General features: G+C 38.4%; 1 protein-coding gene across 1 annotated transcript in view; it reads right to left on the bottom strand.

Annotated features, from left to right (window-relative positions):
* LOC121377576 (acetylcholine receptor subunit alpha-like 1) overlaps positions 1 to 15,816 on the bottom strand; it is a 55,701-nt gene that overhangs the window by 11,588 nt on the left and 28,297 nt on the right. The window contains exon 2 of the mRNA XM_041505634.1: positions 217 to 261. Coding sequence (XP_041361568.1) covers positions 217 to 261 — 45 coding nt within the window. The remainder of the gene's footprint in view (positions 1 to 216; positions 262 to 15,816) is intronic.

Genomic DNA, 15,816 nt, shown 5'->3' with positions numbered 1-15,816 from the left:
ATGACTGAATAACACTACTGTGTTACGGACATAACTTTACTTAAAGTATATTTTTAATAAATAAGATAATGGACAAAAATCCATGCGAGACGAGTGTGATATGAAATTGCAGACTTTAAATAACTCTCATATTATTTGACAAAGAAGTTAAAACAACCAAGCAAACAACTAACAAAACACAAAATGTAAACTGTTTGAGAAAAAAGTAACTCTTACCTGACGTAGCCAAACACTGATCTTGATGATTTGGTTCTTCTCATCCTGAAAACAAAGAAAATTAATACAGTGTTTATAACACTGTTTCTGATCTATAACTGACGTAACTCTACGTTTCATTGTAAAGAACTACCTATTCTTCTTTCAAAGTTCTGCTATCACTTCAGACTATATCTGTTATTATTCAGACACGAAACAACCATAAACCGTTTACTGAGAATCCAAATACTGAACATAAGAAGTGCAATCTCCAGAACATTTATTATTTAGAATATTTCGCCTGCATTCATTTTCCTACAGGTGCGGGACGTAGCCTAGTGGTACAGTGCTCGCTCGATGCGCGGTCTGTGTGAGATCGATCCCCGTCGGTGGCCCCATTGCACTATTTCTCGTTCCAGCCAGTTAACTACAACTGGTATATCAAAGGCCGTGGTATGTACTACCCTGTCTGTGGGATGGTGCAAATAAAAAAGATCCAATCTCTCAATATCGGTATGGTCCTTAACCATATATCTGACGCCAAATAACCGTAAATAAAATATGTTGAGTGCGTCATTGAATAAAACATTTCTTTCTTTCTTTCATTTTTCTACCGTCGCTCGTCATTGTTCCATATCGTTTGGCTGACTCCACTTTTAAAACTGAGAAACGGGTGCTAGTTCACTGGTTTGAGTTGTAAAGTGTTAAAATAAAACATGGTGACAGACTAGTATGTTGTCTGAAGTTCGCTGACAAAAATTATTCATAGCGATCACACACAACTTTATTAAAGGGACATTCTTGAGTTTGCTGCATTGTAAGATGTTTCCGACTAATAATTATTTCTACGATTAAACTTACATATTAAATATGTTTTCTTGTTTAGAATATCAGTGTCTGTATATTCAACGTGTTTCTGGTCATCTTAATATTTGTAAGAAGCCCAAACTGGATTTTGTCTTCAAATAATTTCGTACGTACGAAAACATTATATTTTAGGAAATAAAATGAAATTTAACCTAGTACCAATATTTGAACGATCAGAAACACGTTTAATATACAGCCATTAATATTTTATGCAGAAAAAAAGTCTCTGTTAGTCAATAACATCTTTAAAATTGCAGAAAACTCAGGAATGTCCCTTTAAAACTATAGTTGTGTTTATATTTCACATTAGTAAACGATGTTATAATATGGGGAGGCGAGACTGTAACTGTAACTCTACTACAGAAATACCACTCGACAAGAACGTATATGAAGAGGTTAACATGGGCAATAAAACCTGTTCAATTTGATAGAAATATTTCGTCTTATAAAATATTAAAACTAATATGCTTTAATTAGTCACAGTCAAGGCAAACGCGATTTGTTCACTTTTGAGATTGGCGATTTGGCGATGGACAGGTTAAAACATGGTCATATGAGGTTGTAGTTGTTTTACGTAGCTATAGTGAACAACAAAAGAAACGCGTATATTAATTTAGTTTTCTTTAAAGGACAGACCCTAGTTTCAGCCCACGAAAATACACAAGTTTAGTTAATCTACAAACCTATAACACATTTGGATAAAGTTAAAATTGAGTGGAACGTGAGTCTGTGACTTTGAAACGGTAAAATACCCTCTAAAAATAGGCTAAAACTCGACTCCAGCTGTTACTACTTAAAAATATGAGAAATGGATTTTTTGGTATTAAAAACACCAGTATAACCAAAAACACTTCGAATGTACGGAAATGGATAATCTAAACAATAATCTAAGTATAGTATGATTTCAGTTATCAAAAACGGCTCTAATAGTAAAAAAAATTGCCTTAGTGTTTAAAAACTAGGGTATGTCCTTTTAAAGTATTAAAACGGATTCAGTTTTGATCACATTAATTGTTGTGTCTATTAAAGATGACCAATGTTTTGTGAACACGTTAGGTCCATTTTGATAGACTATTTACCGAGTTAATTTTATCATGAAGACAAATATTGAAATATTCACGGGTTTTCTTTTGGTCTTCAGTATACATGTGTGTACTGAATAACTCACAGACCGGCATCCTTGTGTAGTAGTTAAGACATCGGACTTGCAGGTACTGAGTTCGCATCTCTGTACTGGCTCCCACCCAGACTGAGTTTCAACAACTCAGTGAGTAGGTGTAAACCGACCACACTGACGTCTAGCCAACTGACCGCTAACAACTAACCATGAAACCCCATGTCTGAACAAAGAGCCCAGATAGTCTAGGTGCCAAGACAGCGTGCTTGAACTTTAATTGGATTGAAGAACGAATCTCAAGTTCATGAATGAATGGATAACACACATATCCATTGGTATTTCAGACTCTTCTAAAAAAAAAAATCCCATTCTGTTTAAAAAAGCTCATTCTATTTGAAAAAGCGACGAATCTTTCTGTTAAGCCCATTCTTAATTCTAACCTTCCAGTGAGATTTGAGCGGGCCGTGCCTCGAGTCGGAACTCGTTGATTTCGCTTAATGTGACACTGACAGCAGCCGACAATTAAACACGGAATGATTCCACCGTTATTGTCCGAGGTAATGTAACTGTGACCGAATCAGCAGAAAGCCAATAACATAAATTGTGCCTCTTGACGTGGCCAAGACACAAGAAGGAAAGTTAATTAATTACATTGTTTGCACTTTTGCCAGCCTATGTTCGTACCATCTTGCACGTAAGAATCTTAGTCTTAATTTCTTTTACTTTGAGAAAAGTAATTTAATTTAAAAGATGTTTACTAAAAGCTAGATAGGGAGGAATGTAGACTATTTTATGGTGTTACACTTTACTTAGCACACTGCTTTTAAAAAAACCCCACTTGTTTAGGTGAGTGAATACTTCCATAGATATGTATCTTGTGATATTGTCGATACTTTCTTGTAATTGCAGATGTGAGTTTTAATGAACAAGTTAATGCTAGTATTACACAGATGTAGAAACCACATTTGGCAAACAAGATTGTTTTCATTAATCCCGAGTGGCCTATAGCAGTGATTTATAAATAGTATACACCATAAAGACATTCTTTGAACTGGGATTCCAAAAAAACAGGTTTAAGTGCCAAAGCGTTGAAACATACAGTTTCTAATAAAAATATTGCTTCTCTGCTCGGGTTTTTATAACTGCACAGTGACATGTGCGCGAAGATTCGGCTAAAGTGCTACAGACTGCCAGTGTATTGTACTAGGTTACTCTAACTGATATACTTTTAAGACAGCATTTGAAACAAAACAGTATGTCTATGAATCAAGTTCTCCAAAACATGTTGGGTTTTTTTTTTACAACTGATATAAAATCCTGTTGAAATAAATGCATGTTAAAAACACTGTTTTAAAGGCATACTGTCACGGATTTAAGGACCTTATTTCTCTAAAAATTGATAATAAATAAACATTACAGTAATTGTTGGAAACCAAATCTAGCCATCGCATCACCTTAACCTCCATGATGGAGTGAAATCCATATCAACCCTCTCGGCAATTTTAGTTTTTGAATTATGGATCATTGCCATAATTCAATTATTTTTACAAAATATCATTAATAAATGGAGTATGGTGGTTATAAATATGGTTGAATAAAGTACATTTAGGAACAAATCAAATTATTTTTGTCCTGGTAATACTTTGTTAGACCATTAAATAGGTCAGTGGTCTGTGACAATATGCCAAAAAGGATGTTTATTTAATTACTGTAGATATACTTTTAAGACATTTAATTACCCTTTTTTATTTGAAATTGATCACCCATACTGTTTATGCCGAAAACAAATCCACTTAATATCCATTTATTTTAACAAAACATATTTATTAATTGACTATTTTTAACTCAAAACAACTGCAACAAAACCTAAAGAATATTGATTTAATTTTGTTTAAACATTGAATATGAATTAAAAACAACAATAACGACACCCCTCACCCCCCTAAACACACACACACACACACAACACCGACAAGAGGATCAATATTGACGGGGAGGCTGGGTGGCGGGAGGGGGGTATTTATTAATCAAATGTGATCGTCTCACAAGTGCATGCAGCAATAACCCAATTGTGAGACAGATACATAAATTCGAGTGGTTTTCACAGTACGTTAGTAATGAAAGATACTTTGATTTTATCTCGTAAACTATGGCATGAAACCGTCAAGAGATCTGTGAGGTTCATCTGATTATTGTCGAGAAGCTCCGTCGCTAACCGGGCTCAATTACCGCCGTCCGCCTCTCTACCTCCGCGATGCGAGATAGCATCATCCAGCACCCCAGCCTGTCTGCAGAGATTGATTTTCCTAATGATAGAGTGTTGTTTGCCGTATATAATGTCAAAGCCGGGATCTGTAGGTCAAGAAATATCGTATCGAACTGTTTCCAAAGAAAAAAAGAGGGACCATAAACTGCACCATGATATCACCTGCTCATGAAAAACAGTCAGAGATGTCTTGTCAAAGATGGTATATAAAATTCAGTGAGGTATACATTCACAGAATAGATTAAATGAGGGGGAAGGATCTAATAAAGTTAATAGATATGGGCCAGCGCGTTTTGTTCAATCATACGCGATAATACTGTGAGGCCCGTCGAGTGTGGGTAAAGACGCGTTGAAAGGAACAGGGCAAGATTTGTGGTTTCCTTGAAGGGAGCCATTGTGCCAGGCTCCCATCAGTTCGACCCCAATCAGCGCGGGAAGTAGGTAAACGGAACCAGAACGGGGGTAGTAGACAGGAATTGATAAGAACGTATATCGAACAAGCAAGACTGTGTCTCGGAGATAGACTATGTGTACAGAACAAACATATAGATCAGTCGTACGGATATGACATATTTGTGTGTGTATCTGTGTCAGCGATTTCAGTTTTCTTACAGAAAAGGTTTTTCTTAAAATAGGATGTTTCATAGGTTCTAAAAAGAATGTTTTGGTGAACTTGATTCTTAGACATGCTCAGTTCTGTTTTTCTTTGTGAGAGTCCTAATACAGTAAACTGACAGTGTGTAGCACTTCAGTTAACTCTATCGCTTTCCCGTAAAGTAGTAGTCGTTTTTATTAGTAAGGGTTGGTGTTATGTTACAAATGTTATTTTTTTAAATCAACTGTTTCCCACTTACAACACTGCAGTCACCTACGTAAGTGATCACTTGACTGATGCTAACCATCCTATACATCCTTCATGTAAATTGTGGCCAATACAACGTTTAAAAGTCACTGAATATGGTGTTATAATATTGGTATTGACAAGAACGTAGAAACATGTAACAGTTAAACATCACCATATATCAGTGAGCAAGCCCTTGACTGCATGACTTGGCTCATCGTTTATGACTCTGATCACAAGCCGCGGAGTCAAGCAAAGGAACTTTATTCTGCATAGAACCCAACACCAAACAAGTCTGCCAGTCTCAAAGATAAACAATTCAAGTATATAAGCCCACGGCAGACGTGCTTGAACATTCAGTGGATGAAAGCATAAGTGAGATACTCGATTGAGCAATCTAGTCACTAACTGATGCCGACTAACGTGATTAGCCTCTACCATGTTAAGGCATTCTTCCTCCAGGGGGCGGGATTTTGCTCAGTCAGTTGAGTGCTCGCTTGAAGTGCTTGCGTCACAGGATCGAACTACCTCGGTGGATCCATTCTGCTGATTAGGTTTTTTTCTCGTTCCAACACACCACAACTGGACAAAGGCCGTGTTATGTGATTTCCTGTCTGTGGGAAAGTACATATCCCTTGCTGCATTAGGAAAAATGTAGCAGGTTTCTTCTGATGACTACTTGTCAGAATTACCAGATGTTTGACATCCAATAGCCGATGATTAATTAATCAATGTGCTCCAGTGGTGTCGTTAAACAAAATAAGAAGTAAGCCTATAAGCAGATCATGAGAGCTATCAACCTGCATAGATAGAATGCGTCTTTGACTTGGACTCTAAAAAAAAATAAAAATAAATAGGTTCTCATTAAGCTACATCTGGTTGAGCCATACTTGTTTTTGACCATCTTGGCTGACAACCTTCATGTACATATACACCAAAGTCATAATCAGTATTCCACCAGCTATACCTGGGATTCACAAGCAGAGATGCAACTACTGCGTTTTACAGTAGAATCCCTGTCCCTAGTCAGGCCACCGATCTTATCGGAGGTCGGACACGAGATGGGCGTATTCGAAACCCTGGTGATATATGAGCACGTTAAACTAGTTATCTATCAATTTACAGTAGATGAGCCAGTCTTAAGGACCGCTGGCAACTTAGCCAAGGTAGCCGTCTCATCCTAAGCAATGTATAAAGTTTTCCCCAGACATTCCTTCCCAGGTTGGCTGGTGACTTACAGAAGTACAATGTGGACATATTTGGTTTTGCCCCCGCACCCTCTCCCATTGTAAACTAAAATGCAATTATCTCATTTTATCAGCGGCAAATCAGTGGATTCTTCATCATAAAGTCAAATCCTGATACCTGTACCTCCAGTACAATTTTTCCACTCCAAAATATGTTTTAAAATTGGCTTAAATTCAATCAAGGTGTCACTAGTCTATTTAGCTATTTCTTTTCTCTCACGCATTAAGTAAATAGAATTAGTTGCCAAGTTTGGTCGGGTGGTTTGCCACACATCATTTTCCTTACCAAAAAACAAGTGGTCTGTCCCTTTTCATCAAATACCAGACACTTATCTCTTAAAGTGAATATGAAACTGTACATCATTTCAAATGGGGTTCATAAGGCTACAGGTGTTATTCTGAGTCACCTGTTATGGCTTATTACCGGCCTCGGTAGCGTCGTGGTTAGGCCATCAGTCTACAGGCTGGTAGGTAATGGGTTCGGATCCCAGTCGAGGCATGGGATTTTTAATCCAGATATCGATTCCAAACCCTGAGTGAATGCTCCGCAAGGCTCAGTGGGTAGGTGTAAACCACTTGCACCGACCAGTGATCCATAACTGGTTTAACAAAGGCCATGGTTTGTGCTATCCTGCCTGTGGGAAGCGCAAATAAAAGATCCCTTGCTGCTAATCGGAAAGAGTAGCTCATGTAGTGGCGACAGCGGGTTTCCTCTCAAAATCTGTGTGGTTCTTAACCATATGTCTGACGCCATATAACCGTAAATAAAATGTTTTGAGTGAGTCGTTAAATAAAACATTTCTTTCCGTCTGTTATGGCTTAGTGTCAGTAGAGACTCTAACTTGAACCATAAGGGATCTAAGAAATGATTACTGTGTATACCTACATCTCCACTGGTGAGTACAACTTTTTATGCTGATTTCCATTATCTTATACTATTCTGAGTTAAAAAATTTACTGGCGAAAATGTCCATATTGGAGGGGCCTCAATTCTAAGAGATATTTACATGTGAGTTAAAGTCGACCAGTTGATCCAACCTTGCTATTTTGTCACTCAGATATATTATCTCCATATTTTAGAAGGTGTACCTGACAACTTTGGTACTACCCCCTCCCATTGTCAGCAACTGAATTCCAGCGGAATTTCAGTTCAAAGAATATCTATGTGGTGTACTACACTCTTTATAAATCACTATTTGTTGATGTTTCCACGAACATTCATTGTATTGACTAGCTAACGAAGGAGGTGTTATTATGGTTAGTTTATACTTTATTACTACATTCTTTCAACACAACGTGCAAGCAGTTAGTCACATACACAAACACATATACCAAGCACACACACACACACACACACACACACACACACACACACACACACATACACGCGCGCGCGCACACACACACTTACAGGCACACACACTTACAGGCACACACACTTACAGGCACACTTACAGGCACACACACACACAGACAGACACAGACACACACACACACACACACTTACAGGCACACACACACGCGCGCGCACACACACTTACAGGCACACACACTTACAGGCACACTTACAGGCACACACACACACACACACACACATTTACAAGCACACACACACACACACACACACACACACACACACACACACACACACACACACACACACAAGCGAGTGCTTTACTACTGGGTCTTTTCACATAACAACCGCAGATTAAATATGCGCTTGGGTATCATCGTTGTTTCAGCGGTCAGAAATAAATCATATCTTTACGTGGAGCTACAGTAAACCACTGCAATTCAGAATGATATCAGAGTCACCATCTAATTGATTCCGAGACATCACTGGCGTTATCTGAGTACGACATCAGACCAAGCGTCTAACACTGTCAGACCAATCCTCCGCGCCATTACGATCACTGTCCGGCTGTCTCCAGACTCCAGGCGGCGCTGAATAGTCGACTGCATCAAACTCTTTCTAATGGAATCCCCAAATACTGGAACACATCCCAGACTGGAGCAGTAATTCAGACAAGTACCCCATGCAGACCGGTGATCAAAATCTCCCGCATTTCAATAAAAGTGCCGCAATGAAGATTAATGCTGGATCTAAACAGGAAGGGCGGTCGCAGTCTGCTGAACGTCATAGAAAAATAGTTAATAACATCATAGCTCTCGGCATACCAATTGGGAAAAACCTAATCGAGTTGAGAACAAAGAGAAAAAGACTGTAGTTGTTGCTCCAGGCCTTGTTGCAGTATTACACGCTCATGCGGGTCCTCTACAGGAGACCTGCAGGAAAACTCGTCTTGAAAACAATATAGACCAGATAAAAAGTCACACATAATAATAATAAAGCTCTCAAGTGAAAAAGAAAGTTGCTTAAACACAATACGAATAAAAAAAAATATAATAGCTTTAGAATATTGTGAATAATAATGTCTATGCGCCTTAATGTGAGTGTTATCTCACAACAGAATGCTCGGCAATCTACAGCGCCCAAACAGCTGGTTGTAGGGATGTCATAGAACATATTCATTTAAACTAATGGCGAAAAATTTGGACTGGTACCACCGTGTTCTATTATATAACATCAATTTAGCTTTAGCGTAAAACCAGTTCAAAAATCGACAGCGAGCGTTTTTCCCTTCTGGACTTTCTTCAAATCACACTAATTCCTTTTTGGGTGGAAGCTATATTATAACACATCATTGTTGAATTACTTTGAACCGATTTAACTCGATTTTAGTGTGATCTATAAATCTTCACATGTCATTAATTATTTGAAAGCTACTTTAAAAGTTTCAGGAATAGCGACAGAGTTAGAAGAAAGGATCAACATGTATCACACACACACACACACACACACACACACACACACACACACACACACACACACACACAGACATGTATATATATATATATATATATATATATATATATATATATATATATATATATATATATATATATATATATATATATATATATATGTATATAAGTTGTTAGTACTGGACTGTACGTTTTATTTAAATTACTTTTAAGTTGGTCAAGTAATTATATAACACACCAGATTTTCGAGTATTAAAATACATGTAGCTGATCTTAATCAGTATTGAAGTTAGCTGGATTGGTTTTCTGTGAAGATAAATGAAAAATAATAATTTGATGACTCTGCCATGAGAAAAGTTAGTAATTTAGATTTATAACATGTATAACCGGAAGTAAACAGATCTGAACAATTTGTCAAGACTGAAGCTTAAGGCAGCTTGATACAGATGTACAATCTAAGCAATCAGTGTGCAATACTGGATCTGCATCCAGATAGCCGATTTGTTTAATATGTGCATAAAACAGGTAGCTAAGCAGTTGATGTCCCTTTGGGCACATATTGAACTCATTACTGTAAGCAAAGCATTAATGTCGACAACAGTGTCACAATCTATTCTGTTCGTATCCAAATTAATACAATAACAGCAATATGCCCATACGTTGCAAATAAAAGATACCTCTGAAAGATCTGTATCAAGTCCACATATTAATCTTTGCACAAAGATTCAAAGTACCAGACAATTCTTCACAATAAATGGATGATTTCAACTTTCCAACAAACAGATCCCAGTTAAACGCAAACAATTAGAAAAAGTACAACTAGAAGCTGCAAAGGTAATCACAGGCATGCTCAAATTTGCCTCACGTAATTCGCTACATATTATAACTGGCCTGGTGCTTATCAACGTTTTAAGAGTCTAAACCCGAGATTCCAATAGAGTCTGAGACAGTAACATCAAAAACAAAAAAACCAACAAAGAAAAACAAACAAACGATAACTATAATGTATACATTAATGAAAGGAATGTTTCCTGATTTCTTAACTAATTGTATTCCACAAATATTTGAGCAAATGGCTTCTTATATGTTAAGAAATCCAGCGGACATGTCTACACCTTTTGATAGAACAAGTTTATTAAAATCATCATATATTTACTCAGAAATGGATCTATGGAATAATTTAAGCCCAGCAATTAAAGAGTGTGAAGATAGTACTAAACCAAATGACATCCACTGGGTCAAAGTTCGAGGTGAACCAAACTTTTGACAGAGCAGTTAATATCACAAGTTTTGCCATTGGTGATAAATGTGACTGTGTTTGTTATATATATAAAAAAAGAAGTTTCATCTGGGTAAAATATGTGTGCAATTTTATTTCATCTAGTACCTCTGTGTCAAGTAGCCTTGTGTTTCAAACATGTATGGGATACCAGTAAATAAATACTAAAATTTTGTGCGAAACTAGGGTAGTCATATATGCTACCCGTTATCTCTGAAATGAGCCCCAATTTGTTGTAATTTAATTTAAGGGCGAGGGGTGGTAGTATTTATATATATGGTGTATATGTCAAATGATACGCTGCATGTAGGAGTTCCAGCCACATATGTTAGTATTGGTGGGTTTGGTGGTTTACACCCTGAAACAATGTCGTCTTTGAAAAAAGGCAGCAACATTCTCTTTTAGTTTTTATGTAGGAAAAGAATAGAAAATATATTACATACAAGATTACGACATGGATGTAGCCCTTTAAGTACTGATTTGTACTGACTTACCACAGACACTTTGTGTAACTGTGAATACCGGTTAGAAAACAATGTCCATTGTTTCTTTCAATGTAAAAAAACATATGAACAGCAGAGATAGATGCTATGTTATTCCTGACAGCATTTTCAACCAATAGATTTACAATTACTGTTATTTGGACGAAACACATTAAACGATGCTAATAATAAAGAAATATTTACTTGCTTTCAAATATATATCACACAAACTAATCGCATTGATTAATAAAGTATAATTTAAACTACTATGTGGACGATGTTTAAGTTAGATAACGAGAATTTGACTGCACATGAACTATTATTATTGTATCATCTTGCAATAGTCACTATGCCATTCTGTTTTCATATTATTTTGTCTGTACTATATATGTTTTCTTTGGTTTACTTTAAGCGTTTAAATGTATTTAAATATACAGTGTTGTAATATACTGTAGTCGTCACGTATATTGCATGCATATAAGAGAGGACCTCGTAAGTTAGCAAACTTGTGCCCGATTCTTTAGTTCTTTGTACAATAAAATATGTTTTCAATCATTCAAAACAGACATTTTTTTTTATGTTGAGTTAAAATACTGTTTGCTTCAGCACTTGATGTGTACATACCATAGCTGCTCAGACATTAAACACGTTCGTTTCACGTCGGGTTTGTAACATACACGGACTCAATTAGTCTTCAACAAATGTTTCACTTGTTTCAACATAGAACGCGCGGGAAAGGGGCACCGACACACTCTGGATTGTATTCCACCTGAAATGGATTTTACGACTATGTTATATAATTTGTTTACGGCTTGAAATGAAAGTGTAGCATTTGCATCTAAATTAGTTTACGGAATAATTCGTAATTCAGCCGAAGCAATCTGAATATACGTGGCGTAATTCCGACTGTTTTCAAATTGCTGGCATGACTTTGTGAACGATGTTTTAAAGTAACCGGCCTCGGCAGCGCAGTGGTTAAGCCATCGGACTGTAAGCTGGTAGGTACATGATTCGCAGCCCGGTACCGGTTCCAACCCAGAGGGAGTTCTTAAGGGCGCATTGGGTAGGTGTAAGGCCACTACACCCTCTTGTCTCTCACTAACCAACTAACAACTAACCCACTCTCCTGGACAGACAGCCCAGATAGCTGAGGCGTGTGCCCAGGACAGCGTGCTTGAACTTTAATTGGATATAAGCACGAAAATAAGTTGAAATGAAATTTAAAGTACTAATCTGCTTTACGGTATAATGTCTGCTGTAGTGGTACGCGGGTAGCACTAAGTCTACCAGGCTGGTTTTAAGTTCTAATGGTGATGAATCTGAGTTTGTTGCCAAAAATGTGGGGTTTTTTTTTTTCCAAGGCAGTAAATGTATGCAGTGTTATTTCGCCCATTATCAATGTTAGTTCGGGATCCAAGGGCTTGAAATTTTGATGGACCTGTCTCCGCACAACATACTTTTACTTTGTTATTTATTTGTTAGAACAGACCTTCAGGGTAAACAATTGGGTGGTCTTCTTTGCTGGAAACATTGCAAACAAATAATATGACCTGCTATTCATGTATACTACATTCTGTTGAATCGCGGGGTCTGTTGAATCGGGGCGTTTTAAATTTCATCAATTTGTTTACCAATTAACCCACCTATCGTTTAATTACTTGTCATTTGGACAATCAGAAGTACAGACACCAACCAGTCATGAAAAGTGATGTATACTAGGCGGCAATAAAAACGCAATCTCGGAAATGATCATGGTTTATTTTATTATGCGAGATCCCACAAAAATGAAACTGATACCACCAGTGAGACCAACCACTGGCCCATCTGACTGGCACTGTCAGCCGCCAACAGTGAATCGCGCGTAACGTCTCTGGCGATGTCAACGTCATGGGGGTCAGTATTTCGTGTGACCTCCATGTGCTGCGATGCACGCCTGCAGCCTCCTAGGCATGGACATGCACAGGCGCCTCACCACACGTCGTGGGATGGCTGCCCAGTGATGCTGCAATGCCTGCTGCAGCTCAGCGAAGTTCTGTGGTGGATTCGGTTGGTTTTGAACACGACGTCCCAGCTCGTCCCACATGTGCTCTATTGGGTTCATGTCCGGGGAAACTGCTGGCCAGTCCAACACAGTGACATGGTGGGCACGAAGAAACGCCTGTGTACGCCTGGCAGTGTGCGGCCGAGCGTTGTCTTGCTGGAAGACGAGCCTGTTTCCGCCATGCCGTCTCATCAATGGGAGGAGGACCGGCCGCAGGATGTTGTCGACGTAGTGTTGCGCATTAAGGTTTCCCTGTACCACCACGAGTTCGGACCGGAAGTCAGCATTGATGGCGCCCCAAACCATGACTCCGCTGCCCCCGTAGCGGCCCCTCTCCAGAACACAGGCCTGCGCGACACGTTCTCCACGACGGCGGTAAATGCAACGACGTCTGTCCGTGACACTCACGTTAAATCTCGATTCATCCGAGAAGATGACATCTCGCCATCTCCTGGGTCGCAAATGCCCACCATTCCTGGCCCATAAGAGTCTTGCTTGACGATGTCTGTGCAGGAGGATAAGGCCACGGTAGGGTCGGTGGCAATGCAGTCGTGCTGCGGCAAGACGTCTCCGGACAGTTCGGGCGCTGATGAGTCGTCCCCTGGTTCCCACTTCAGTCCTGGCAGTGCTTGCGGCTGTCAAAAACCGATTGCGCAGGTGCCGCAACCGTATGTTCCGGTCCTGTCTATTGGTCGTTACGCGTGGTGTGCCCGAACGACGGCGGTCATTGACGGTCCCTATCGTCTGATATCGGTTGAGGAGCCGATTAATTGTTGACGGGTGCACGTGGAACCGTTGTGCTACCCGCAATTGCGAGTTTCCGGCATTCAACAAGCCAATGGCTTGATTCCGATCGGCGTTGTTCAACCGAGGCATTGTGTAGGAGTGAGATACTCATTGCCACCCGCGTGTTCTGAGTGTGCCCGGGTATCAGGAAATGCACGTGCAAAATGTTATTTCGCCAAGTGGTTGGGTGTGCGCGATTTACCGGATAATGCGTTTTTAGCGTTGTTCCCCTTATGTTGGGAACAGGCCGGAAGTCGACCTTTACATGCTGCTGAAATAATGTGTACCACTGTACCATGTACATTGACGAATAGCGTCAACGAAGTCCAACCAGAACGTATATTATTTTGACAAAAGGAAATTGCGTTATTAATGACGGCTAGTATATATCCATGTGTTTGTTAACTTTTATCTTCACATTTTTTTTTTTAAATACATGAACCTAAATTGACCAAAAGCACACCATCTGTGTGTACAGTTTTTTGTGTTTTATAACTATGAATCCGTAAACATATGGTGTCGTATGCACGTGCATGTTTATATTTACATACTATTGAGTAATGTCAGTGAAACTAAGTTTACATGTCGATCTTTCTTATGGAAGCAGATAAGGGCTGTAAACATTAGAACCGTAAAACAAAAGGCAGATGAGTAATGAGCTCCACGTCAAAATACCGTTTATTACTACAGCATATAATTTCTGTGTTTTATTCAAATAAATATGAGATGGTTGTTTAGATTCAAACATATTCATAATAATAAAAATCACCAAAGCTATTGAAAAACAAAATTGTACTACCTTATCTTGAAGGTAGTATTTAAACAACTTGCAGCAATCTGTAGATTGCTAAATTTATAGGAATAACTAATGGAACGGCCCCTTTTTTATTATCTGCTTTCTGAGATATATTCAACTATACGAATGTCGGCTATGTTTTATTGTTATGATGCCCTTATGCTTTCATACTTGAAAATATAAATAATGTGAAACTATAAAGTTGCTATTTTTTATTCAGTGAGCCGTCGTCGGCCAATTCTCGGGATGTCTTTTTTTTTCATTTTATTTACCTTCTCGATCTATTTACGAATTTAAAAACTACGTTTAATCACCGTAATAGCAATAATACATTTGCCAATCAGTTTTAATATTAGTGCTGCAACGATAAACCGGTATGCCGCGATAGTTCATCAACTCGAGACAAACCGCGGTACAGTCCTGCATATCACGAATCTTGTACATTATTGTGTCGTTGTAATACGCTTCGCCAAATATAGGCTGATGTCTTTGAATAAGCCTCTCAGTTTCTAGTGAATTGAGGAAAATACCCCCCCCCCCCCCCCCAATCAAAATAAATGACCACACTGAGAATCCAGACGTAGTACGCATCAATACATTAACTAAAGTGTACCTCTCAAGTAAAACGGCAAATTAACACATTTTGCGATCTAGGGTTTATGCACTGTTCCTGTTTTCAGTTACAGCATTTCTTTGAGTTCATCAAAGAGCAGATTTTCTACCCTTATCCCTAAGTCACAAAATTGAATGTTTTCTGTTTTAACATACTGAAAGTGGACAGAACTCCACAACACTTAACACTTTATTGTGCAGAAGCTGCCATGTCTGTTATTGGTAAAGTTTCACACGAATAGTTTAATAACGTTTGTTATTATTCCAAAATACAGGAATTTAAAATTATTGTTTTTAAATGTAGAAATTGGTACAGTAAAGCCTACTGCTGGTGAAAGCTATCCAGCATGCAAAGCTAAGGTGATAAAATAATACATCGAGTTTGTCATCAGTCATCTCGTTCATAAAATAATACATCGAGTTTGCCATCAGTCGTCTCGTCCATAAAATAATACATCGAG

The sequence above is a fragment of the Gigantopelta aegis genome, chromosome 2 (genome assembly GCF_016097555.1).
Source record: "Gigantopelta aegis isolate Gae_Host chromosome 2, Gae_host_genome, whole genome shotgun sequence".
Taxonomy (NCBI): Eukaryota; Metazoa; Mollusca; class Gastropoda; order Neomphalida; family Peltospiridae; genus Gigantopelta; species Gigantopelta aegis.
The sequence above is the reverse complement of the archived record's forward strand: the minus strand, read 5'-3'. Positions and strand labels throughout refer to the sequence as shown.